Here is a 27,800-nt window from a genome sequence, read left to right as displayed (position 1 = left end):
TGGTCTTTTTAGGGTCGCACCCGTGGCATATGGAGGTTCCCTGGCTAGGGGTCCATCTGGAGCTGTTGCTGCTGGCCTATGCCAGAGCCACAGCAACATTAGATCTGAGCCACGTCTTCGACCTACACCACAGCTCACGGCAACACTGGATCCTTAACCCACTGAGCAAGGCCAAAAATCAAACCCTCAACTTCATGGTTCCAAGTCGGATTCGTTTCTGCTGCGCCATGATGGGAACTCCCAGTTTTTACTTAAAAAGTAAAAAGGTGGAGTTCCCACTGTGGTGCAGTGGGTTAAGAATCCAACTGCAATAGCTCGTCACTGTGGAGGCGTGGGTTTGATCCCTGGCCCAGTGCACTGGGTTAAAGGATCTGGTGTTGCTGCAGCTGTGGCTCAGATTCACTCCCTGGCTGGGGAACTTCCATGCGCTGTAGGTGTGGCATTGCTGTGAGCTGTGGTGTTAGGTCACAGACACAGCTCAGATCCTGCATTGCTGCACCTGTGGCGTAGGCCGACAGCTATGGCTCCAATTCCAAGCCTGGGAACTTCCATATGCCGCAGGGGTAGCTCTAAAAAGCTAAATCAATAAGAAAGAATAAAATACTATGAGAAAAAAGTACAATCATTGAATAAGAAAAATTAAGAATTATTTCCAGAATTTAAAAAAAAAAAATCACTACAGGGATGAAAGATAAATTTGCAGATTCTCCTAGAACATCAGGAAACAAACTGATGGGAATGGAGAGAAATAAAATAATAGATTGAAGACCCATCCAAAAGGTCCAGCCTCTGGTCATCAGGAATCTCAGAGAGATGAAAGAAAACGGGGGAGTTCCCTGGTGGCTCAGTGCGTTAAGGTTAAGGATCATAGCTATGGTATGAGTTTCATCCCTGGCGCAGAAACTTCCACACGTTAGGGGTAGGGCCAAAAAAAAAAAAAAAAATCCCAAACCAAATAAAGAAAATGTCAAGAGAGAAGTTAATGGTTGAGCAGCATTTCCAGATCTCTGAAGACCTTGATTGAAAGGCCCCGTGGCTATTCACACTGTGGCTCTGCAGGTTAAGGGCCTGATGTTTCTGTGAGGAAGCGGTTCTACCCCTGGCCTCTCTCGGAGGGCTGAGGATCCAGCAGTGCTGCTAGCTGTGGTATAGGTCACGGATGCAGCTCAGGTCTGTTGTTGCTGTGGCTCTGGCATAGGCTGGCAGCTGTGGCTCCAACTCAGCCCTTAGCCTGGGAACTTCAGCATGCCGCGGAAGTGGCCCTAAAAAAAAAAAAAAAGAAAAGAAAGGACTCACGGAATCCATTGTGTGAATGAAGAAGACCCCCACCTAGACACATCCTCAAAAAGTATCAGTTAGCCAGGAGTGACGAGACCATCCCACCATCCACAAGTGACCAGGAATCCAGGACCTGGAAGGGCTGCATCCTCAGGTCCGGTGAACCGGAAGTAGCCAGCCCTCAGTCCTTTCTGGAGGAAGACCCCTTATTCCTAAAAATATTTCAGGGGTCTTGTCCAGGACACAAAGAAAGCCAGACAGACAGTGATTGTGGACCAGTTAAAAACAATGTAAATAATGATACGGAGTCCAGGAATTAGATTGTCAGACGAAGACTGTAAAACAACTGGTTGTGGTTGTGCTGGAGGAAGGAAAAGACCAACTCCAGATTGTCCTCGGGAGACTATAAAATGGGTTTGAAAGGAAACAAATAGGAGTTCCTGCCATGGCTCAGTGGTTAGCGAACCCGACTAGCGTCCATGAGGATTCAGGTTCAATCCCTGGCCTCGCTCAGCGGGTTAAGGATCTGGCATTGCCATGAGCTGTGGTGTAGGTCCCAGACGTGGCTCACATCCCACATTGCTGTGGCTGTGGCCAGCAGCTGTAGCTCTGATTTGACCCCTAGCCTGGGACCCTCCATATGCCGTGAGTGCGCTCTAAAAAGACAAAAGACAAAAAAAGAAGAAACAAATAGAATTTTTAGACTGAAAAACATAGTAACTTAATAACTCAGGGGAGAAAAAAAGGAGTTCCTGTTGTGGCACAGCAGAAAGAAATCCGACCAGTATCCTTGAGGATGTGGGTTCCATCCCTGGCCTCACTCAGTGGGTTAAGGATCTAGTGTCGCCATAAGCTGTGGTGTAGGTCACAGATGCGCCTCGGATCCCATGTTGCTGTGGCTGTGGTGTAGGCATACAGCTACAGCTCCGATTTGACCCCTAGCCTGGGAATCTCCATATGCCACAGAGGTGGCCCTAAAAAGCAAAAAAAAAACAAAAAAACAAAAAACCCTTCAGTGAATGGGCTTAGCTATAGATTAGATGTAGCTGAATTGTGAAATAGTGAGCTGAAATAAGTCAGGAGCAAAAACAGCCAGGATGATCAAAAGTTGAGCTCTCCCTGCATTGGAGACAGGAAGCGGCATCAGGGTATGTTTAATCAGGGTATGTAGTCAGGCTAGCTGAGAGCTCCCCCAACCACCACCACCCCTGGAGAGGGCTGACAGCACCTGGGTCCTGCTAGCCCGGCCAGCACAAGCCCAGCTGGGTAAATGAAGAGAGTCATACCCTGACCCATCTTGGTAAACCGCAGAGGACAATGTCCTGCTCGGGAATTCAGCGACAACAGGATGTTTTAACCATTAACAGAGGTGCTGTGATCACTTGAATGTTAGCTTCAGAGTGCTGGATGCAGGCAGACCCCAGATGGCCTAGAATTGTATTACCAGAGAAAATCTCTTTCACTTTTCTTCTTTCTTTTTCTTTCTTTTTTTTTTTTTTTTTTGCTTTTTAGGGCCACACCCATGGCATATGGAGGTTCCCAGGCTAGAGGTCCAATCGGAGCTACAGCTACCAGCCTACGCCAGAGCCACAGCAACATCAGATACAAGCCCCATCTGCGACCTATACCACAGTTCATGGAAACACCAGATCGCTGACCCACTGAGCAAGGCCAGGGATTGAACCCGCAACGTCATGGTTCCTAGTCGGATTTGTTTCCACTGCACCACGAAGGGAACTCCAGAAAAATCCCCTTCAGAAATGTCAAATAAGGGCACTTTCAAACCCCAACTGGGTGTCACCACCATCATACCTGCATTAAAGGCAATTCTAAAAGAGGGTATGAAGGCACAGGAGGAGGACAGTAACTCACGATGGGACATCTGAGGAACAAGACGGAACTAAGAGTGGTGAATTTGTGGATAAATGTAAATGAATATTGATTCTATAAAACAATAATGACAACATCTTTGGGACTTAATATATAGAATTAAAATGTACAGGGAGGGAGTTCCCATCGTGGTGCAGTGGTTAACAAATCCGACTAGGAACCATGAGGTTGCGGGTTCGGTCCCTGCCCTTGCTCAGTGGGTTAACGATCCGGCGTTGCCATGAGCTGTGGTGTAGGTCGAAGACGCAGCTCGGATCCCAAGTTGCTGTGGCTCTGGTGTAGGCCGGTGGCTACAGCTCCAATTAGACCCCTAGCCTGGGAACCGCCATATGCCGCAGGAGCGGCCCAAGAAATAGCAAAAAAAGACAAAAAGAAAAAAAAATGTACAGGGAGCTCATGTTCAGTGTAGCTCAGCAAGTTAAGGATTCAGTGTTGTTCCTGCTGTGGCTCAGTTCACTGCTGTGAGTTCAGTCCCTGGCCTCGCAACATCTACATGCCACATGCCACAGGCGTAGCCAAAAAAATAATAAGTAAAACAAACAGTAAAAACGGCATATAATCAGGGAGGAAGTAAATGGAATTTGTGTTCTAAAGTCTTGATATCACTCAGAAGAGGATAAAGTTGTTGATTTTATAACTTGAAGTACGCATGATGAAATTTTTGAAACAAAGAATGATATTTTTAAAATAATCCGAATGAGAGGCAAGAAAAGGTAGAACAAGTAGGAAAATAGAAAACAAAATAAAAAGTTAGATGTAGGAGTTCCTGTCATGGCTCAGTGGTTAACAAATACGACTAGGAACCATGCAGGTTCGCTCCCTGGCCTCGCTCAGTGGGTTAAGGATCTGGCGTTGCTGTGAGCTGTGGTGTAGGTTGCAGACGTGGCTCGGATCCCACGTTGCTGTGGCTGTGGCCGGTGGATACAGCTCTGATTCGACCCCTAGCCTGGGAACCTCCATATGCTGAGGGAGCGGCCCTAGAAAAGGCAAAAAAAGACCAAAAAAAAAAAAAGTTCAATGAAAGGCAGATATTTCAGCAGTAGGGAAAGTGAAATAGGGAAGTTCATCACTCAGCGTCCTGGATCAGGAGGTACAGGGCACTCCTCGTGGGCAGTCACAGCAGCGCACAGGCAGAGAGAAGTGGCAGGACCTGGGGCACCTGCATGGGTGGACTGCTTTAGGGTACCAGGGTTTTGGCTTGGTCAGTTCAAACCAAAATGAGCAGGGTTTTCTTGAGCTTCAAGGGGGGTTCTTGGCGAAATGGCTCATGAGGGGAAGGCCTTGGGAGGTGAGGGAAGGTGCTGTCTATCACAAGGTTCATTGGGGGAGTCATGTCAGGAACTTAGATTTACCTGTGACTCCGCCAGCTACTAGCTATAGAGCCTGCACTCCAGACTGGGGCTAGTCAGTTCAAGACCCTCGCAGGCCACTTGTCCCCAGAAAACAGATGCCAAGGCAATGATATCATGGAGACATTTGCTAAACTCTCAACAGCAGCTCTGTGTTGTCTTGAAAGATACACATCTCAAGCATAAAGACACAGATCAAAAGCAAAAGGGCAGAGAAAAGTACTACTCAGACACCAACCAAAAGAAAGATGGGAAATTATACTAATATCTGACAAGATAAATGTTAAGATAAAAATGCCACCAACAAAGAGGATCAGTTCATAGAGATCAAAGATTCAATCCCTCAAATAGATGTTTACTTTTGTATGCACCTAGTAGTAAGTTCATGCCAATATGTTCAGAAATTTACATGAAATACCCACATTCCTTGAAAAATATAACCTGTCAAAACTGACTCAAAGAAAAGAACACCTGGCGTCCCCATCGTGGCACAGCAGAAATGAATTGACTAGGAGCCGTCAGGTTGAGGGTTCGATCCCTGTCCTCACTCAGTGGGTTAAGGATCTGGTGTTGCTGTGAGCTGTGGTGTAGGTCGCAGACACGGCTCAGATCTGACGTTGCTGTGGCTCCGATTAGACCCCTAGCCTGGGAACTATGCCATGGGTGTGGCCCTAAGAAGGCAAAAGACAAAAAAAACCAAAAACAAAACAAAAAAAAACACCTGAATATTCCTTTAGTCATTAAAGAAATTGAATCCAGGAGTTCCCGTCGTGGCTCAGTAGTCACGAACCCGACTGGTATCCATGAGGATGCAGGTTTGCTCTCTGGCTCTGCTCAGTGGGTTAAGGATCCAGTGTTGAGGCAGACGTGGCTTGGATCCCACGTTGCTATGGCTTGTGGTGTAGACCAGCAGCTGCAGCTTCAATTCAACCCCTAGCCTGGGAACTTCCATATGCCGTGTGCACGGCCCTAAAAAAAAATAGAAATGAAACGAAATTGAATCCAAAGATATTCCCTTGAAGAAAACTACAGGCCTAAGATATCTTCACCAGAGAGTTCTAAAAATATGCAAGGAAAAAATAATGCTGGTGTTACACAAACCCTTCTATAGAGCAGGAAAAGTGTTAATGCTCTCTAATTCATTTTATTTTATTTTTATTTATTTATTTTTTTACTTTGGTGAACTTCTTATTTGATTTTGCTTTTTCCTTGGAACATTTAATTTTGGCTTGAAATAAAGCACTATTCCCAAATATTATCTAATTCATTTTATGAAGTCAATATAACCTTGATACTAAAACTCAACAGTGATAGTCTAAGAAAATTATGTGTCATTTTAACTCATGAATCTGGATGTAAAAACTCTAAAGAAAAGTATTAGGGGAGTTTCCGTCATGGCTCAGTGATTAACAAACCCAACTAGTATCCATGAGGACACAGGTTCGATCCCTTGCTCAGTGGGTTAAGGATCCAACGTTGCCGTGAACTGTGGCGTAGGTCACAGACGCGGCTTGGATCCCGCGTGCTGTGGCTGTGGTGTAGGCCGGGGGCTGCAGCTCCAATTCGACCCCTAGCCTGGAAACCTCCATATGCCGAGGGTGCAGCCCTAAAAAAAAAAAAAAAAAGTATTAGGAGTAGATGTGAACTGTTTTTTTTTTTTTTTTATTGCTCAATGAATTTATCACACCTGTAGTTGTACAATGATCATGACAATCCAGTTTCAGATGTGAACTTTCTTAATGGTTCTATGAAAAAGTACAACTACAGTAAATGTCACTCTAAGTGGTAAAATGTTGCAGCTTTCCTATTAAGACTGTGCAAGAATGCCCTCTGGCACCATTTCTGCACAACGTTAACAACATTGGTTACTAAATGGTAACTAGTGCACACGGCAAGTAAAAGAAAAGTTAAAAGGTTTGAAAATAAAGAAATAATAATGTCATTATATATAGGTATCATTTGTAGAAAACAAGTCTACAAGAAAATCATTAGAAATGACAATGGATTCTAATTATTATTGAGTTGATAGAAACAAAATCAATTTATAAAGATTAATTGTAGGAGTTCCCTTGTGGTGCAGCAGCTTAAGGATCCAAAATTGTCACTGCAGCTGCTTAGGTTGCCGCTGTGGCTTAGGTTTGATCCCTGTATTTCTTTGTAGGAGCAAATATGTAGAAAATGATATTTTGCAAAAGAAACCAAAAAAAAAAGGTGGGGGGCAGGGAAGAAAGGACAGAACTATTTACAAAGCCTCACAAATAGAAAAAGAGAGAGATTCACAGTATTTCTGTTGGAAATATAACATTTTGTTGATAATTTCACTGGGTAAAGAATTCCATGTTGGTAGATTTTTGGTTTTAGAGTTTCTTCCCATTCAGTTTAAAGGTGTTCTCTATAGCCTTCTGTCTTGCATTGTATCTAATGAAAATCTGCAGTTGTTATTATCTTTGTTCTTTTGAACATTGATTATCTCTTTTCTCTCGGGTTTCTTCTAATAATTTTTCTTTGTCACTGGTTCTCAGCAATTTATTTAGGATGTATCATGGTGTGGTTTCTTTCTGTTTATTCAGCTTCAGGTTGATTGAGCATCTTGGGGCTGTGGGTTTATATATTTCATCAAATTTGGAAATAATTTTGCTGTAATTTCTTCAATATTCTTTTCTATTTTTCCCTTTCTCACCTCTCCTTCTGGGACCACTTGATACTGTCCAATAGGCCTCTGATGCTCTGTCCATTTCTTTTTCTCACTCTTGTTTCTCTCTGTGCTTAAGTTGGATAGTTTATATTGCTTGTCTTCAAGCTCACGAATTTGCTCTTCTGTAGTGTCTAATCTGTTTTTATTCTCATCCAACATAGTGTTTACATCTTCCATTTGTTTCTTCCATCTCTAGAAGATCCGCTGGAGTCTTTTTTATTATGTTTCCCATTTTTCTCCTCATTGATAAGCTGTCTTGCTCTTCTTTCTTGATCATATGGAATATATGCCATCATCTCTCTGACTTCTGGATCTGTTCTATTGATTTTTTTTCTGTTGACCATGGACCCCATTTTATTGCTTATTCCCATACTTGATTGGCTGTTGAATATTGTAGATTTTGTGTTGTTGGATGCTATATTTAGTGCATTGCTTCGAGCAGCGTTGGCTTTTGTTCCAGTGCACAAATATGATACTAGACAGCAGTTGGATTCTTTCAAAGCTTGCTTTTCTTAGGGTGGGCCCAAAGCAGCCTTTAGTCAGGGCCAGTTTAGCCCCACTACAAAGGCAGTAATACCCTTGCAGAAAGTCATCTGAAATGTCCCTTATATTATAAGGTCTTCCCACTCTGGCTGGTGGCCTCATGTCACACACTATGCCCAGTTTCTGGTGAATGTCAGGAATTGTTCTGCCTGTTCATTCCTTTCTTTTTCTTTTTTGTCCTTTTAGGGCCACACCTGCAGCCTATGGAGGTCCGCAGGCTGGAGGTTGAATAGGGAGCTGTAGCCACTGGCCTATGCCACAGCCACAGCAGGGCAAGCTCTGAGCCATGTCTGCGACCTACACCATAGCTCACGGCAACATAGATCCTTAACCCACTGAGTGAAGCCGGGGATCGAACCTGCATCTTCATGATGCTCATCAGATTCATTTTTCACTGAGCCATGACAGGAACTCCCTGCCTGCTCATTTCTAATGGTTCCTTCCTCAGTCTCAGGCCATTTCCTCTCACATATGTACTGATCAGTAGTCAGCCAAAGACTTGTGGTGACCTTGCCTAAAGATCTCCAGAGCCCTTTATCTCTCCGTGGAACTCCCTTCTCTCTGTGCACAGTTTCTAGCTGCCATGGCCTCTCTGGTCTCTGATCCCTCACTCCTCACCTCACCAAGTCCTCTGGGTTGGGTCTGAGATTCCCCTCCCTGTACGCAGCCAGGCAGTAAGCTGGAGCCCTTGTTCTACTCACCTTGTTATTTCTCTCTCAGGGATCACAGTCCTGCACGGTCTTTTGTCCAAAGTCTGAAAACTGGTGTTTCTTATGTTTTGCCTGGTTTTCTAGCTAAATAAATCTGGTCTCTCTAACTCTGTCTTGGCTGGAAGCAGAAAGAAGTCTTTGTGTTTTCAACATTCTCCTTTAACCTTTTATCATAAATCCAGGTCAGTGTGTTCAGTAAAATGAGAGTTAAATTATTTTTCAGTGAAAGAAATGGGTTCTGGTTTTTATACACTTTTGAATTACAGTTGACAGATTAGCCTTAAAATCATATGTGGATATATATTTCTGCTGCATGTGTTATGTGTGCAGATCCCACCACATAATGCTCTCTCTGCAAGGTGACAACACCCAAAGTGTTCAACAGAACAAGCTCACTGAGCTCAGACTGCCCAGATGTCTCAGCAATGTTAAATTGCCATCAACGTTTCAGAGCCTCTCTCTCCACTTCTGTACTTATCCTGTGGATGAGTAACAAACAGCTGGAGACTGACATTCATCTGAGGACCACACTTTGAGCAGTACCACCCTAGGGAATCCTGTGGGTACATGCACAGAATATAGCCCATGTACTGTCAGCAGGAAAATAAGTGCATGGAGTCTGGCGTACTGATACAGGGAAATAGTATGTAGCCACACAAAAGGATGACTGAGTCTTGGAGGCATAATGACACTAAAGTACATACAGTCCCTTTTTGCACCTGTTGTGTGCCTTGGTTCCTTTTCTATATGGTTCCAATACAGGCAAACTAAACCGAGCTGTAGTGATGCTGAGATAGGTGATGACACCGTAGAGGTGATTGGTGGGGTGGCTGTAAGATTGGGGCAGGACCCTGGGCACTGTTTGGGATACATGAAATGTTCTTTTCTTGACCTATGTGGTCATTATGTGAGCCTTCACTATAATTGTCAAAATATACATTTATCTTTTAGGCAGTTTTTCTATATTCTAGCTCACAGTTTAAAAAATTTTTGAAGTAATGGTTTTTCACCAGAAGAACTAAAATCAGAAATGATCTAGTAGATGGAGTTCCCATCGTGGCTCAGTGGGAATCTGACATTGTCTCTGTGAGGATGCGGGTTCCATCCCTGGCCTCCCTCAGTGGGTAACAGTTCAGTGTTGCCGCAAGCTGTGGCGTGGGTCGCAGATGTGGCTCTGAGCCAACACACCATGACTGTGTCATACTGCAGCTCCGATTTGACCCCTGGCCCAGGCACTTCCATGTGCTGCAGGTACAGCCATAAAAAGAAAAAAAAAAAAAGATCAATAGAAGTTTCTTCTAGGGAGTGAGACCCTAGGGGTACAATAGGAAACATTTTATTAAAAAAAATTTTTTAATCAACTTTTCCCATCAATTTTTTTTTGCCGCACCCACAGCATGTGGAAATTCCTGGCCCACACCACAGCAACAACAGTGCTAGATCCTTAACCTACTGAGCCACAAGGGACATCCTTCCTCCACCAAATAGGACCTGTTAACTTTTCTTTTTCTTTTTCTTTTTTGAAATTGTTTCTACCTTTGTTTTGTTTTAAGAACTATATTGTTAGGAATATAATGGAAGCCCCTTTTAACCACTGCCCTTAACCCCATTGTTTTCCCTGGCTTTCCAAAAGCAATCATTACCATAAACCTGGAGTTATATTTCCAACCTATTTTTATTTCTACATATGGCCACAAATAATGTAGTATTTTTTGGTGTTTATGTTTACATAAATAAATTCATTCTTTTAGGATCTTCACTTTTTACACGCAATTTTCAAATATCCTTCCATGTTGAGATAGAATACATAGAGTTTATTCTTTTTAACCACATGATAGTACTCCATCATATGAAATACTACCTTTCATTTAGCCTATTCATGGAAGTTTAAATTTTTACTAAGTTTGCTCCATTAAGTAATGACCCAGTAAACTTGCTTGTACGGGTAATCAGTTTCCCTAATTACATACCTAGAGGTGGCGTTGTTAAGCCAGAAAGTAAAGGCATTTGCTAAACTTCGACATACTGTTTTGAGGCGGCGGGGCACACCCCTCAGCACTTTTCCAACATTTCCTCTTGTCCTTGGTTGCTTTTCATCGAGAGCTTTTCTTTATTCATTGATTTTGGTACCAGGTGAGTGGCAAAAATTAGTTTTAAGTAAAATTCTAAAATCAAAACAAAAGACAGCAAAGAAAAAAAAGATAAAAGATGCATTTAAGTCAAACCTCATTTCTGTGGTTTTCATCCAAGCATTAAGATCTAGAAAGTAGTGGAAACTGTCTAGAAAACTCCTGACGGGGTGTTCAAGGAGCCAGCCGAGGCTGAAGTCATTGAAATCATGTGGCAAGTGAGGCAGACCCCAACCGCATGCAGCCAGAGGTCTGTTCGCCAGCCAGCCAGCCAGCCAGGAAGTAAACCCCACGTGGTACCCAAAGAGACCCCATCTCTCTGAATGCCGGGCAGCCTCTGTGCGTGTGGCCCCTCCTGCTCAGTCTGGGGTATTTCATGAAAGCTGACAGAACTGATGAAGGAATAACTCTTCCCTTGAGCATTATTTTGCCAGGATTATGTATTGATTTTATGCCCTCCTTGTTCTTCTGTTTATTTTATCAGAAACAAATGTAATTATCTTAGTGTGAAATAAAATTTGTTTTAGCCTTAGGATTTGCGGGGGACCAGTTGTAACTACGTAAAAAAATTAAGCTGTTTTGGAGTTCCCATTGTGGCGCAGTGGAAACGAATCTGACTAGAAACCATGAGGTTGTGGGTTCGATCCCTGGCCCCACTCAGTGGGTTGAGGATCCAGCATTGTTGTGAGCTGTGGTATAGGTCACAGATGCAGCAGATCTGGCGTTGCTGTGGCTGTGGTGTAGGCCGGCAGCTGCAGCTGCAATTCAACCCCTAGCCTGGGAACCTCTATATGCCGTGGGTGTGGCCCTAAAAAAGACAAAAAAAAGAAAAAATTTTTTTCCTGGAAGGAGTAGGGTATAAATGTGCGTGTGTGTGTGTAAATACATACACAGACATAAGCAAAAATTGCAGTCAGAAAAGGAGATAAGATCATTACCAACAAAGAAGTGTGTACCCACAGAGTTCTTTTTGTGGCTCAGCAGGTTAAAAATCTGACACGGGATCTGGCGTTGCTGCAAGCTGCAGCATAGGTTGCAGATGTGGCTTGGATCTGGTGTTGCTTTGGCTGTGGTGTAGGCTGGCAGCTGCAGCTCCAGTTGGACCCCCTAGCCTGGGAACTGCATATGCCGCTGAGTGCGGCTGTAAAAAGTTTGAGGGTGGGGTGGGGGGTGGGGGAAAGAGTGTGACCCAAGCCATACCCTCACTGCTGCCCTCTAGGAGCCCCCCACCCCCACCAGCTCCTCCAAGGGCAGGATGAGCCTGCTCCCACAGAGGCCTCGAAAGACCCACCCAGGCCGGAGGGCTGCACTGTCTACCCCTGCCCCGCAGTGGCTGCCTCATTTAACCTCCATATACTGCGTACAAGCTTGCAATATTTTTGTCCATCAGCCAGTTGCAGAAGGAAGAAGAGAAAGAAAATGCCGAGATGGAAGAGTTAATGGAAAAGTTGATGGTCTTGCAAATGCAGAAAAAGAGCCTGTTGATAGAGAAGAACAATCTGATGGCTACAAATAAGGCACTGGAAGCCGAACTTGAGAAAGCACAGAAAATAAACAGGTATTTATATATTTTTTTCTTAAGCTGGTTTTTTGGGTGGTTAAAAAAGACAACCGAATATTCTATTTCCTTTCTTTTGTCTTTTCTTTTTCTAATATTAGCTGTCCAATGGAAAAGGTTAATTGAGATTATTGAATATCAAAAGATAAAATATGACCAACATTTCGGTTCATTTATAGTCAATAGTCATAATCATGACCCTGAGACTCTGAAGATTCTAGAAATTCTGTACCGTTTCCCAAAAGCCTAATCCAAGGATTACTAGATTCCTTTTTTCAAAAATATCTTTTAAAGTACATGAGTCAAAAAATTGATAGAATAATATATATATATCCGTCTGTTGATTGCGTTAAGCATTTTGTGATTCCTGTTGACCTGGCTTGGAGTAAGTAATTATGCTTGCTTTATAAAGTTACGTTCAGTTACCCCGTCTCACCTTGAAACTTAACAGAGATCCGGTTGCTGAGATACTCTTAAATACTAGCGTGCTTGCTGTTTTTATGCTACAGCTATTCACTATGCCCTAGCTGTTCAGGCTAATAAGTCTTTTATTCCACCTTTGGGGGGGACTGTCTAGGAGATTTCAAAAGAAAATCGATGTCCTCAAAAAGCAGGTGGAAAAGGCCATGAAGAATGAAATGTCTGCTCACCAGTACCTGGCAAATCTTGTAGGCCTGGCAGAGAACGTAACCCAGGAACGTAACAGTCTTAGGTATTTGGTAAGTTTTGTTGGTTACCTCAAGTATGCTGTGAGTTACTATGCAAACATGATTTTAACATTTTTTTTTGAGGTTTTTGGGTTGTTGTTTGTTTATTTTACAAAATTATCTATAAAAAGCTGCACCTTTAAAAATTTTAATCTCAAATGTTCAAGTTCTCTAAATCTTTTTTTTTTTTTGGCCTTTTCTAGGGCCGCACCCACGGCATATGGAGGTTCCCAGGCTAGGGGTCGAATCAGACCTGTAGCCACCAGCCTACGCCAGAGCCAAGCAACACGGGATCCAAGCAGCGTCTGCGACCTACACCACAGCTCACGGCATCGCCAGATCCTTAAGCCACTGAGCGAGGCTGGGGATCAAACCTGCAACCTCTTGGTTCCAAGTTGGATTTGTTAACCACTGAGCCACAATGGGAACTCCCAAATTTTCTTTTCTTTTTTTTTTTTTTTGCTTTTTAGGACCTCATCCGCAGCATATTGAAGTTCCCAGGCTAGGGATTGGGTTGGAGCTATAGCTGCCTACTCTACAGCCACAGTGACATGGGATCCAAGTTGCATCTGCGACCTACACCACAGTTCATGGCAATGCTGGACCCCCCACCCACTGCGCGAGGCCAGGTATCAAACCCACCTCCTCATGGGTACTAGTCAGATTCGTTTCCACTGCGCCACAACAAGAACTCCCAAAATTTCATTTTTCAATCATGGGAGAAAAACATTTTCGAAAGGCAAATAACCCCAACTTTTCAATACCAGCAAATGAGATTTAGAAGGTAAACCAACGGAATTAGTCCGTTTTACTAGGAACCGTAGCCATCAGGTGTCTGTTACACACACAGATGCTGTCTTAATATAGTCTCCCCCTTTGAAGCTGAAACACAGGAATCCTAGACGGTTTAAATAGAGTTCATTCTAATGACACAGTTTAAAGGACACACAGAGGGAGCTACAGGAAAAGTCATCCCTCATGGTTCCAAGTAGCACCCGCGCTGGGGAAAGGAATTGAGTCGGTTCTGGACAGGGAGCACTGCTCAGCCAGCGAGAGGGATGCCGCAGACACGATTCTCACATCTCCACATGGGTTTTAAAAGATGTCTGTGGCAGACTGTGCAGTGAAAGAAGGCAGATGCCATGCCAAACTCTATGTGTTGGAAAAAAGCCTAGTAGAATTTACCACGAAGTGGAACAGTGAGTTAGATCGCTGTATCTCCAAGTGGTGGAATTATAGATTTTAAAACTCGTCTTCTTACTTACCTGCATTTTCTTTTTCTACTTTGAATGCATGTCGCCTGTGTACCTTTAACCATGCTTCTTTAAGCACTGTTGCAGGTCTCTGGTAGTTAGTGTAGGATGAGAGGGAATCATTTAACGGAGGTCATTCCAAAAGAGACCACAGGAGTTCCCTTGTGGCTCAGGTATCGAACCCAACTAGTATGCACGAGGCTGTGGTGTAGGCCAGCAGCTGCAGCTCCATTTCAACCCCTAGCTTGGGTACTTGCGTATGCTATGAGTGCAGCCCTATAAAGATAAAAAAAAAGAAAAAAAAATTTTCAAAAGAGACCAAGCAGACTTTCTGTGAGAGTCACGCTCAGCCGCCCTTCTCCCCGGGGCTGGGAGATGGAGAGTCTGCCAGGATCCATCACAGACTCACCCCTCCTCCTAGAAAGATACTAATAAGGACAACGGACACAGGCTTTTAGCCATTGTTTATATGAAAGGAAACGTAGATAGTTCAGGGTTCTTGGGGGAAAATGTTGGTTTTTACTTGCAACAAAAGAAACGCTAATCAAGCTGGTCTTCAGACTCCATTTTGTACTTACATTAACATTACAAAAAAATTTTTTTGAATTATAATAGCTGCCGGTTAGGAGTGTGGTCGGCCTGAGTCCTTCCCCAAGCCTTTCAGAAGCACTTCGACTTTGACACGCGCAGTAGGAGCCACGAAAGCAGGCACCGCTCTCCTGAGCCAGTAGTTCCCCCTGAGAGATCTCTGTCCTGACCCAAGTGCTGCACACTCTGGCATTGTCTGTACCAATGCCCACCACCCATTTCCCCTGTGCCTCCTGAGCTCCCCCACTGGTATATCAGGTGGGCAGAGCAAAAGCTTGTTGAAAAGTGGAAAATGTCGAACAAACTCATTCATCTAGCAAGCACTCACGGGGACCCGGCCACCGCATGTCAGGGCCATTTTTTTGCAGGGTGAGACACTCATGTTTCCCCAGGACGCAGGCTTCGTACCTCCCCTGGGGGCCGGAGAGCATCAGGCTTACGTGATGAAGTCAAGATCCTCTCCCAGCCTCACGAGGTCCCCCTTAGGCCCACCCCTCATATTTGTGGGCCCAGGATGGAAATATAAATGGAGTCCATGTAAATTCTTAAAAGGTACACATTCTACCAATAGACTTTTTTTTTTTTTTGTCTTTCTAGGGCCGCTCCTGCAGCACATAGAAGTTCCCAGGCTAGGTGTCGAATTGGAGCTACAGTTTCCAGCCCATGCCGCAGCCATAGCAACAACAGGATCCAAGCCGCATCTGTGACCTACACCACAGCTCAGGACAACACCAGATCCCTAACCCACTGATCAAGGCCAGGGATCGAACCCGTATCCTCATGGAGCCTAGTCAGGTTCCTTAACTGCTGAGCCACGAAGGGAACTCCCACTAGACTATTCAAGAATGTGTTCTCTCCTGCTGCCTCAACCCTTGTTGTTATGGCATGAAAGTCAGGTTCAGGTTTAGAATCCTCAGACCCCTCAGGCATGAGGGGAGCTGCTCTCAACCCACCCCTGCTCCCCTCACCACAAGGGACCTCTGCCTGCTCCTGTCCTCTTGGCCCTGCAGGTCTCCCCCACCCCTGCCACCCAGTCCCAAGACCAGCATCACTAGCTGGGCTTTAGGGGTGGGACTGGCTGCCTCTGCCCTTTCCTGGGAGTGGTGGCCATGCACCCCCACCTTACCCCATTCTGGTCTCCTGGGCCTTGGGAGAGCCCCTTATATCTTAATTTATTGATCGTAGCGTCTTCATTTCTAACCCCACCTTTAGGATGCGTTTTTTTCACTGACTTGTGGCAAGTTTAACTCTCTGGGTCTTGGTTTTGCTTTCTAGAAAATCACCTGTTGCTACCTCGGGAATACTCATCTTTGCTTTTTTTTTTTTTTTTTTTAATTTACCATTTGAAATAGTTAATCTGTAGTGTGTTGGTGTCCCATATGGATATTAATCTAAATCCTTCACCTTCAGTGACTCCCCTCGTGGATCTCCTGCCTGTCACATTTGGTTTGGAGGATGGCATTCATTGTGCGTTCATATTAAGTTACCCATCACTCTGTTCATTATTCACATAGTCAAGTGCGAAGTTGATTGGCATCTTGGCACTTACTCCTCGAATGTGACTGACACCATGATGTGTCCCCAGGAAGAGAGAAGTGTGCTAGACACTCTTACAAGCTCTCACATCCCCTTATTTGAGGGACGTAGATTTTCCACTTGTGCCTGGGGCGGGGGTGCCCAGCCTGCCCTTCCTGGCTCTCGCCCTCCTCAGCTGTTGGCCCGAGTTCTGCCCTGGGCCCTCACATAGGGCATAGGAATCCAGAGGGGGTGGGGATGGGGGGGCTGCAGAGGAGTTTGGGGCTAGGACAGGTGGCAAAATAGTAATACTCTTTGTGGTAACTAATCTCAGCAGAAGAATTTTTATTATTTCATGTTTTCTGTTAAACTAAGAGCTTAGTATTTTTCTTTTCCCTTCACTCCATAGGCGAAATATCTAGAAAGCAAGAATTATGGCATTCTCAACAAAGTCATAGAAGGCCACATTCATGTGGGAATGTTGGAGGAAAAGTTCGAGGTAAGTTGTTTTGCCTTAGATTCCACTTCCCAAGTGGGATCAGGCTTCCTGGGGTCAGATTTCCGTGTTGAAGGAAAGGCACCATTTTGCAAATGTGTATCGCTGATCATTCAGAGTGAAGAAGTATTGAGTTCTTCTGACAGAAATAGCATCTCTTTCTTTCTTTCTTTTTTTTTTTTGTCTTTTTGCTATTTCTTGGGCCATTCCCTCGGCATATGGAGGTTCCCAGGCTAGGGGTCGAATCGGAGCTGTAGCCACCGGCCTACGCCAGAGCCACAGCAACGCGGGATCCAAGCTGCATCTGCGACCCACACCACAGCTCATGGCAGTGCCGGATCCTTAACCCACTGAGCAAGGGCAGGGACTGAACCCGCAACCTCATGGTTCCTAGTCGGATTCGTTAACCACTGTGCCACAACGGGAACTCCAGCATCTCTCTATTTATTAAATAAACTTTGGTTCATCTGCACAATGAGATACTATGCAGCTATTTAAAAAAAAAGAGAAGGAAAAATCTCCAGGCTCTTATCCTTGGTTAGTTATTTCTTCCATGACAACACCACCTTTTAACAGACTATATCATTTATTTATTATGTCTCTTGGTGACTGTCTGGCTCCTCCGACCAGACTGGCAAGTGCAGGCATTTTTTTCTGATTTTGTCCCCTGGCATATCCGCAGCCCCTCAAATAGCACCTGGCACATGGTATTCACTTAATTCGATAACTGGGAATTAAGTAATATACTATGCAATTTAAAAAATTTAACAAAGTCAAGAGCAGTATATACAAAACAGCACCTCAACTCTGCATCAGAAAGGCTGGAAGGAATATACCACACTGTCAGTGAAGTATTATGAGTAATAAGGAACAATTATGGTTTGCTTATTTGTTTTTTCCTGGTTTTCCTAGTGGCTTTTATTTCCAAAAGATAAGGTCTAATCTTCATAGTGGTTGGCCTTGTCTCTTGGGAATTCATTCTCATTGTTCCCCTGAACAAGAATAGTGAAAATAAAAAAGGGCCACCCAGCCACCCTTGAAAGGAATCTGTGAGCCAGATCCAGGTCAGACAGGGCAGAATCTCTGGGAGAGTGAGGCGAGGAGACCTGGGAAAGGCTTGGGACGATTTGGAGCTGACATCTCAGGGAACTCCAGCAAAATACAGCTCTTGAAAGTGAAGATGTCGACTGGGAAGCCAAGGTGGTGATGAGATCTGGGAAAATCCGAGCCGTAGAGAGAAGCCTCTCAGAACGAGGCTGGCTTCAGAAAACCCGAGAAGGGACCCCGAGAGAGGCAGGACGTGGCGCTCAGAAGTTGGCCCCACCCGTCATTGCTCCCACCCTCTCAGGAACCTCATCTCATCCTCAAGGAATTCAGTGGCCACCATACAAAAATTCTTTAAGAAAAAGGAGGCAAAATAGAAGTGTAATTTTCCTACATCTGATGAAAATGCACCCACAACAATGTTGCCTCAAGGGAGAACAAAATTGAAACCTGTACTCCAAGGTGAATCGATTGGCTGGCAGGTAGACAGACAAGTGAGGCAGCAGCTAAAACTTGATAAAACCTTAAAAGCTAGGAAGAAATACCAAAAAGCAGAAACACAGACAGCCAGCCAAAGGAGGACTTGAGATGGAACTGACATAGCTCAGGAAAGAAATAGAAGGAAAAAGGAAATCATTTCAGAAGTGCAGGCTAAATTACAAAGAGCACAAGGAGAAAGATGCCATGAAAGAAGATAAGGGGAGTTCCCTGCAGGCTCAGCAGGTTAAGGATTCAGTGTTGTCACTGCTGTGGCTCTGGTTAACCGTGGCAGGTCCAGTCCCTGGCCCAGGAACTTCCACATACATGGGCGTGGCCAAAAAAAAAAAGGCATGATAAGGGATATAAAGGATAAATGAGAAGGGTGAAGACAAGAAGGCAGCCATAAACATGTCAAAAGACAAAGAGTAAGGAATGCAGCATACCTGTTGTTTGAGTCCTTAAAGAAGAAATCAAAGCAATGAAACTTATTCTGCTCCGAACAATAATTCATGAAACTTTACTCATAAATTCTTCTGAAATAAATGAAAACTTGGATCCACATATTGAAAGGACACATTATGTACCTAGGAAAAATCGACCCAGGATGGACCTAGAAAATTGCCACCAAGACCTGTGACTTTAAGGTAGAGTAACTTGGACACCCAGGCGAAAGACCAAGACATAAGAAAAAGAAAATCATGAAGTGCCCTGGTGGCCTCAGAGGGTTCAGGACCCAGTGTTGATAGAGCCGTGGCTTGGGCCAGCTGCTATGGCGCAGGTTGGAATCCTGGCCTGAGAACTTCCTCATGCTGCAGGAGGGGCCAAAAAGAGAAAGCTTCATGTTGGCATCACACTTCTCAGCAGCAGCACTGAACGCTGGAGGACAGTGGAATCCCGTCTGCAAATATTCAAGGAAAGGCTGTGAGCCAAGGGTGTTTGCATACCTCTGGCTGTTTGACAGTCTTGACCATGTAAGAACTCTGGGAACATTTTTTCCATAAACCTTTCCTAAGGATTAACCAAAGGATTAGCCAAAATGTGATTGGGCAAATTTCAGAAAAGTACTGGTTGTGAGCAAAGAATGCATTTAACTGTGAACTAAGACTTTAAAAAGCAGGGATAAGGCGGACAGAATAAAATGTAAATGGTTTCTGACAGTGTAGAAATAATACAACCAAGGAAAAAATGGCAGGTGAGGGGGGAGGAAGGTAGAAAGTGGAATGAACCTGCTGACGGCTTCATCCATAACAACTCAGAGGTCAAACGATATCATTTAAAGAAGAAAAATCAGGAGTTTCCATCATGGCTCAGTGGTTAACAAATCCAGCTAGGAACCATGAGGTTGTGGGTTCCATGGGTTCAATCCCTGGCCTTGCTCAGTGGGTTAAGGATCTGGCGTTGCCGTGAGCTCTGGTGTAGGCTGGCAGCTACAACTCTGATTCGACCCCTAGCCTGGGACCCTCCATGTGCCACAGGAGCAGCCTTAGAAAAGGCAAAAAGACCAAAAAAAAATAAAAATAAGAGAAATCAAGTGGGAGGAGCTTGAGCATATTCAAGTAGGGGCAGATTGAAGAAAAGGTTGTCACGAGCTAACATTATGTTACTTTTGGTAAATGAGAGGACTGAGGACTTGACATATAAAGGCATAGGAATAAAAGTAACTGCAAGAATCAAAAGGGATTCATTCCAAAAAAGCAAAATTAAAACAACCAAACAAAGCAAAGCAAACAATATATTAAAGTCTTTAAAAATGTATGTAGATAGAACGATAAAACATAAAATAACAAAATTGAGACCAAACCTGCCAGATAAATAAATGTAAATGAGCTTAATTCACTCATTAGAAGAAAATAATTTTTACATTAGATTATAAAGCAGAACACTAATCCATGCCAGAATCAAGAGACAATCTGAAACAGAAAGATTAACAATAAAAGGATGAGGGAGCTCCCATCATGGCTCGGTGGTAACAAATCCGACTAGTATCCATGAGGATGCGGTTCGATCCCTGGCCTCACTCAGTGGGTTAAGGATCCAGCGTTGCTGTGGTGTAGGCCGGGTGGACCCCTAGCCTGGGAACTTGCATATGCCGGGGGTGTGGCCCTAAGAAGACAAAAATGAATGAATGAATTTTTAAAAGGATGAGGAAATTCCCTGTGAGGCAGTGGGTTAAGGATCTGGCATTGCCACGGCTGTGGTGCAGGTCACAACTGTGGTGCAGTTTCGATCCCTGGCCCCAGAAATTCCACATGCCTCAGGTGCAACCAAAAAATTTAAAAAATAAATACATGGGAGTTCCTGTTGTGGCACAGCAACATATATATATATGTGTGTGTGTGTGTGTGTGTGTGTATAAAACAGTCACAAAAATTGTTAATAGGTTGGCTTTAAGAGAAAGCCATAATAAACTACTACATAGGAAATGAGGCAAATATTTGTTGATCAAAAAGATGAATACCAGAAATTAATAAACAAAATCAGAAAGCAAAAAAACGTTCTTTCAGGGAGTTCCTGTTGTGGCTCAGTGGTAATGAACGTGACTGGTAACCATGAGGATGCAGGTTTGATCCCTGGCCTTGCTCAGTGGGTTAAGGATCCAGCCTTGCCATGAGCTCTGGTGTAGGTCACAGACGTGGCTCGGATCCCACATTGCTATGGCTGTGGCATAGGCCGGCAGCTGAAGCTCTGATTCAACCCCTAGCCTGGGAACTTCCATATGCTGCAGGTGCGGCCCTAAAAAGCAAAAAAAAAAAAAAAAACTCACTTTTTTGAAAATATAATATTTTGGAAATATAAAAACTGTGCAGTGAACTTATTCTTGGCTCAGAGGGGATATATACATTGAACGTAAAATTTCTCAAAAGAATTGCCTCTTTGTGAACTCTTAAGTCTGAACCTATGTGATGGCAGTTTTGGAAATGCTCAGAGGGAAACTCATAACCTCAAATACTGTATAACAAAAATATAAGAAGGAAAATCAGTGAATAAGGCTTTTATCTCAATCATCTGTTTACCAATAGAGTATGACAGACCTTGCCAGATCTTTCAGTTTTGTTTTTTGTTTTTTTGGTTTTTTTTTTTTTTTGTCTTTTTGCCATTCCTAGGGCCACTCCTGTGGCATATGGAGGTTCCCAGGCTAGGGGTCCAATCGGAGCTGTAGCCGCCGGCCTACACCACAGCCACAGCCACTCGGGATCCGAGCCATGTCTGCGACCCACACCACAGCTCACAGCAACGCCAAATCCTTCACCCACTGAGCAAGGCCAGGGATCAAACCCTCAACCTCATGGTTCCTAGTCGGATTCATTAACCACTGCACCATGACGGGAACTCAAGGTTTTGGTTTGGGGTTTTTTTGGTTTGTTTTGTTTTTCAGTTTTAACTTTTATTTGTAGCACATTAAAAAACTTGATGTGACACAAGTTAGAAATTTGGTTTTATTACACTTGAAATTCTTGCATTACATTCTATGACTTTTGTGATCTAGACTTGGCCTCCCAGATCAGACCTATCCAAGGCTCAGTCAGTTCGGTGGGCTCCGACCACCCAAGGCTTGGGGAGGGGGGATGCATCCAAGAGCATCCACCTGGGCTTTGAGCAGCAGCCCCTCACTTGGAGTCCATCCCCTCTCCCGCCACAGGGGTACAGGAAGCAGGCAGCCCTGGAACTGGGTGACATCAATCACTGCCTGGCAGAGCAGCGGGAAGACTTCGCTAGCAAGACAGCTCAGTACCAGCAGGAGGTGAGGTACCTCCACCGGGTGCTGCAGGAGAAACAGGATGTCCTGGATGAGGCGCTGAAGCAGAAAAGGTCTGGCTGCCCCAAGCCCCGTGTAATGGGCTTATGTTTTAAACATTTGGTAGAATTTTCTGGTAGAACTCTGGCAACAAAACCCCTCTTTTATGTAGGTGATAGCTTATTTTTTGTTCTTATATTTTATCTGATTTCAATATTGGTTTTGATTTTTATTTCCTCATTTTTTTTTTCTTTTAAAAGATTCCCCCCAGCAGTTGCCATGTAACACTGTGTGTGTGGAAGGTGTACAGTGTGATGATTTGATGCACATTGATGTTGTGAGGTGATGACCTCATAAGGGTAGTTAGCATATCCTTCACCTAATTACCATTTTGTTGTTGTATGATGAGAGTATTTAAGATCTGCTTTCTTAGCAGCTTTCAAGTGTGTAAGACTATACTGTTTGGTTTGTTTGTTGTCTTTTTAGGGCTGCACCCCCAGCATATGGAGGTTTCCAGGCTAGGGGTGGAATCAGAGCTACAGCTGCCGGCCTGCACTACAGCCACAGCAACACAGGATCCAAGCTGTGTCTGCAACCTACACCACAGCTCACGGCAATGCGGCATCCTTAGCCCACTGAGCGAGGCCAGGGATCGAACCCGCAACCCCATGGTTCCTAGTTGGATTCGTTTCCGCTGCACCTCGACGGGAACTCCAATATAAGACTGTACTGCTAACTGTAGTCCCCATGCTGTACATTAGATGCCAGGTCTTCATTTTCTTTTCTTTCTTTTTTGGGTAGGGCTGCACCCAAGGCATGTAGCAGTTCCGAGGCCAGAGATCAAACCTGTGCCACTGCAGCGACAATGCCAGGCCCTTACCCCACTGAGACACGTGGGAATGCCCCTCCTTTTTTTTTTTTTTTATTCGAATGCTTTTTTAGAATATGAAAACAAGAACAAAATTTATTCGAATGCTTTTTTAGACTGAAAACAATTGGCCTCTTGGGTTTTTTTTTAAATGATTTTTACTTTTCCCATTATAGTTGGTTTACAGTGTTATGTCAATTTCTACTGTACAGCACAGTGACCTAGTCATATACATATATATACACACATTCTTTTTCTCCCATTATCCTCCATCATGTTCCATCACAAGTGACTGGATATAGTTCCTGGTGCTATACAGCAGGATCTCATTGCTTATCCACTCCAAATGCAGTAGGTTGCATCTATTAACTGCAGACTCCTAGTCCATCCCACTCCCTCCCCCTCTCCCTTGGCAACCACAAGTCTGTTCTCCAAGTCCATGAGTTTCTGTGGAGAGGTTCCAGATATAAGTGATATCATATGGTAAATACCATATGATTTTCTTTCTCTTTCTCTTTCTGACTTACTTCACTTAGTAGGAGAGTCTCTAGTTCCATCCATGTTGCTGCATCATTTTGTTCTTTTTTATGGCTGAGTATTATTCCATTGTGTAGATATACTGTATCTTTTTTTTTTTTTTTTGCTTTTTACCGCTGTACCTGCAGCATATGGAAGTTCCCAGGCTAAGGGTTGAATTGGAGCTACAGCTGCCAGTCTATACCATAGCCACAGCAACCCCGGATCCAAGCCACGTCTGCCAACTACACCACAGCTCATGGCAACACCAGATCCTTAACCCACTGACTGAGGCCAGGGATTGAACCTGCGTCCTCATGGTTACTAGTCAGATTCATTTCCACTGAGCCACGACGGGTACGCCAATAAACTACATCTTCTTAATCCATTCATCTGTCAATGGACATTTAGGTTGTTTCCTAAATGCCTTGGCTATTGTGAATAGTGCTGCAGTGAAATTCCCTCCTTTTTTTGTTGTTTGTTTCTTTGGCTACAGAATGTGGAAGTTCCTAGGACAGGGATTGAACCCAAGCCACAGCAGTGCCAAAGCCAAATCCTTAACCAATAGGCCACCAGGGAACTCCTCTTTAGTCCCTCCTTTAAAAAATTCTTGCAGAGTTCCCGTTTCGGCTCAGTGGTTAATGAATCCGACTAGGAACCATGAGGTTGCGGGTTTGGTCCCTGGCCTTGCTCAGTGGGTTAAGGATCCGGCGTTGCCGTGAGCTGCGGTGTAGGTCACAGACTCGGCTCAGATCCCGCGTTGCTGTGGCTCTGGCGTAGGCCGGCGGCTACAGCTCCAATTCAACCCCTAGCCTGGGAACCTCCATATGCCGAGGGTGCGGCCCTAGAAAAATGCAAAAAGACAAAAAAAAAATTCTTGTTGCTTGAATGTTGGACTTCCTAAATCAATCCAGTCCTCTCATTGTCCTTTCCTTTCCTTCATCTTTCATATCTGATTTGTTTAAGTTCCATTTTCTTGGGAGATTTTATTAAATTTTGATTTTTTTAAATTAAATTTTGATTATGCTATTTTTTTTTCTGTGAACTTTAAAATTTAGAAGTCTTGGGAGTTCCCTTGTAGCACAGTGGCCTAAGGATCCAGCATTGCCACTGCTGTGGCTTGGGTTTGATCCCCCACCCAGAAACTTCCGCATGCCATGGACGTGGCCGAAAATAAATAAATAAATAAATAAATAACAAAATTTTGGCTTCTTCCCCTTTATAAAATCACAGTCAGAAGACTGTGGGTGTGTTGTGACCTCTGTGTCTGTAAGGTGCCCTCTCAGTTAACACCTCTGCCCGTACACGTGTGATAGAGGAGGTGCTGCCAGGGTGTCGAAAACCCTGGGGAATGTTGCATGTTTTGCAAAGGTGAACCTAGTGTCCCCTCACGTTGTTTGGGTTTCACGTTTTAGGTGGCCTTTTCCAAATGGCTTTGATGTTTTTGACAGACTGGCACATAATCTGATGCACGCGGGAGAATCTTAATGACCCTGGGCTGTGATTTTCTTTAACAAGGAGCAGGGTATTTGCTACCAAGCAGAAAACTGTTAGCTCTTTATGTTTTCTATCAGCCTGATGCTTTTTAACGCCAAAAGGAAGCCTCATCTAACAGGTTTTCTTAGTCACAGAACTTTTTACCACGGTAAATGGTCATTTTATAAAACCTGGGCTGATGTCCAGTTTCTTGCCCGCTAAGAGGTTTAGAATTGCGTTCATCAAATGGAACTTTGTGTTTCACTTTCTCCCTTATTCCATTGTTTGCCCTTTAATGTTTCGAAAGTTAAACCTTCTATTTCTGCTCTTTCAAGGGTTACCCTTGAGATTCTGCTGTGGTTACTTAACATATTTCCTGTTTCAACATAGTTGTTTTATTTTGATTTACCTGGAGTTTACCAGTTTCTTTGCTTCCTCTTCTTTTTTGTACCTTAGACCTTATTTCTCAGATTATTTTCCTTCTTCCTGAGATACATTAGGAGTTTCTTTAGTGAGAGTAAGCTTTGGTAATTTTTATCTGAAAAATGTCTGCATTTTGCCCTTATCCTTGTGAGTTGATTTTTGCTGGGTAAAGAATCCTACCTTGCGCACCCAGTGCCGCAGGATAACAGGGAGTCCTGAAAGGTAGAGCAAAACACACAAGACATCTGGAAAGTAGGGGACCGGGAGGCACTGTTTCACAGAACGAAGGCGCTGGCCTTTAGCCCACACGACTTTTATTAAGGAAGGTGCCGTATGTAGATTAGTGAGCAGGGACAGGCGGAGGCAATGACAAAGCTCCCTCGTAGTGAATAACAAAGGAAACTGCGAGCGCTGGTGCATCCCTCTAGGGCGCTGTGCCGCTGCCTATAGAATAGCATGGTTTATGCATAACTCCCTTATTTTGTCCTTGAAGGAGACCCTGTACTTTAGAACTCTGTGTGAGCAGATATTTGCCTCCTGCAGAGTTCAGCTGTTCCGTGGTCTCCACTGCCACCTTGAAAGTCTTAATTCTCTCCGCATATTCAGCTGTGTTCTCTGTTTCATTCTTGCTGTTGAGAAGTCTTTTGTCCATTTTATTGTATTTTATTTTGTCTTTTTAGGGCCACACTCAGGGCATATGGAGGTTCCCAGGCTAGGGGTCCAGTCGGAGCTGTAGCTGCCGGCCTGTGACACAGCCACCAAAACGAGGGATCCGAGCCGTGTTTGGGACCTACACCACAGCTCATGGCAATGCCGGATCCTTAACCCACTGAGCAAGGCCAGGGATCGAACCTGTGTCCTCATGGATGCTAGTCAGATTCGTTTCCACTAACCCATGATGGGAACTCCCTTTTGTCCCCTTTAAAACTAGGTGAGCCATCATTTCTCTTGCCTCTTTTAAGATCTTTGTCTCTTGGAGTCTGCAATTTCCTTGTTTTTAACTATGAACTTATTGTTACTTGTCTATTCTGTATAGCTTTGATTTTGTCTCTTCCACTACTTCTGGAAAAGAAGAAATAATCTCTTGAAATAAGTCTTCTCCCTTCCTTGTTAGATTTCTTTTTGGAACTCAGATTAAATGTGTGTTAGACCCTCTTACTGAATCTTCCATGTGTCTTATTATTTACATTTTCTATTTCCTTGTTTTTCTGGTCTTATATTCTGGGAAATTCTTCTCAGTATTTCAGTTTACTCATTCTCTCCTCAGTTGTGTTCAGTGAACTATTTAACCTAGCCATCGAGTTTTATTATATCAACAACTATATATTTCAATTTCAGAAGTACTGTTTGTCTCTTGAAAATCTACCTAGTCATTGTGAAAGTAAATTCTTAGTCTTCGCTTATTTTTAATACATCTTTGGTTTCATTCATAGTTATTTTATATTCTGTGTATGACAGTTTCATTATCTGAGATTTGGGGGTTTGAAATCTGGTTTTTTGATTCTTGTCCTATGTGACTTATTTCTTTCTAGGTGCAATAATTTTTTAATGATTGAATTTAGTCTGTGGAGTCATGGGGTCCTGGATTGAGGATGTTTTTTTTCCAGAGAAGGTTTGCATTTGCTTCTCTTTGGTGCAGAGCTTATTTTCAATCTGAAGCCACTTTCATTTTTTAAATTTTTTTATTTTATTTTATTTTATTTTTGCTTTTTAGAGCCACACCTGCAGCATATGGAAGTCCCCAGGCTAGGGGTCTAATCAGAGCTGTAGCCGCTGGCTTACACCACAGCAACACCAGATCCAAGCCATGCCTGCAACCTACACCACAGTTCACAGCAGCACTAGGTCCTTAACCCACTGAGCGAGGCCAGGAATCAAACCCGTGTCTTCATGGACACTAGTCAGGTTCATTAACCCCTGAGCCATAATGGGAACTCCTAATTTTATTATTAATTTAAAAAATAGTCTGTAGAGATGCTTTTTTTAACTATAAAAGGACTTTGAAAATGTCCACAATGCCATTATTACATTTATAATGAATGTATTATTTCTTAATATATATTTTTCAGAATTGCATTCTGGGTGGTTTCTTCTGCTCAATATTCTACTTTACTAATTCTCTCTTTGACTGTGTACAGTGTACTTTTAATCCATCTATTGAGTCTTTGCCCTGATTATCTCAAAAATGTTTTACCCTTGGTTCACTCCAGTCAGGGCCTGGGGAGCACTATAGATTCAAATTCAGATTCATTTGAAAATAGGCCAGGGGCTGTGGTCCCCAAGCAGCCTTTCAGAGCAGGTTTCTTTTGAAGATTGACAGATTTTTCCACCCAGCCGTCCTTTCTTAGAGGGTTTGTCCCATGTCTCCACTTACCTGCCTAATTCTGGGACACCCAGCTCAGTATTTCCAGGAAGAAAAGGAGAAACATGGACACGAGTGAGCCCTGGGTTTTCTGTCACACCCAGTTTGCACAGGCCCAAGCCTCGTCCCCATTCTACAGAAATTTGGGGTTTCTAGCACAGGCTTCTGTTGTAAAAGCAATACC

The 27,800-nt window shown here is 43.8% G+C and overlaps 1 protein-coding gene across 5 annotated transcripts in view; it reads left to right on the top strand.

Annotated features, from left to right (window-relative positions):
• Positions 1-27,800, top strand: part of CEP89 (centrosomal protein 89) — an 81,013-nt gene that overhangs the window by 49,636 nt on the left and 3,577 nt on the right. For 4 of the 5 annotated variants that reach the window (XR_007136358.1, XM_047790807.1, XM_047790806.1 and 1 more), the window contains 4 exons: positions 11,985-12,152; positions 12,730-12,871; positions 16,625-16,714; positions 21,876-22,045. Coding sequence is in view for 4 of the 5 variants with exons in the window: in XM_047790807.1 (XP_047646763.1) it covers positions 11,985-12,152; positions 12,730-12,871; positions 16,625-16,714; positions 21,876-22,045 (570 nt within the window). In the remaining variant the exon portion in view is untranslated. The remainder of the gene's footprint in view (positions 1-11,984; positions 12,153-12,729; positions 12,872-16,624; positions 16,715-21,875; positions 22,046-27,800) is intronic. The other variant, XM_047790808.1, reaches the window with a different exon arrangement.

This window comes from Phacochoerus africanus, chromosome 8 (genome assembly GCF_016906955.1).
Source record: "Phacochoerus africanus isolate WHEZ1 chromosome 8, ROS_Pafr_v1, whole genome shotgun sequence".
NCBI classification, from domain to species: Eukaryota; Metazoa; Chordata; class Mammalia; order Artiodactyla; family Suidae; genus Phacochoerus; species Phacochoerus africanus.
The sequence above is the reverse complement of the archived record's forward strand: the minus strand, read 5'-3'. Positions and strand labels throughout refer to the sequence as shown.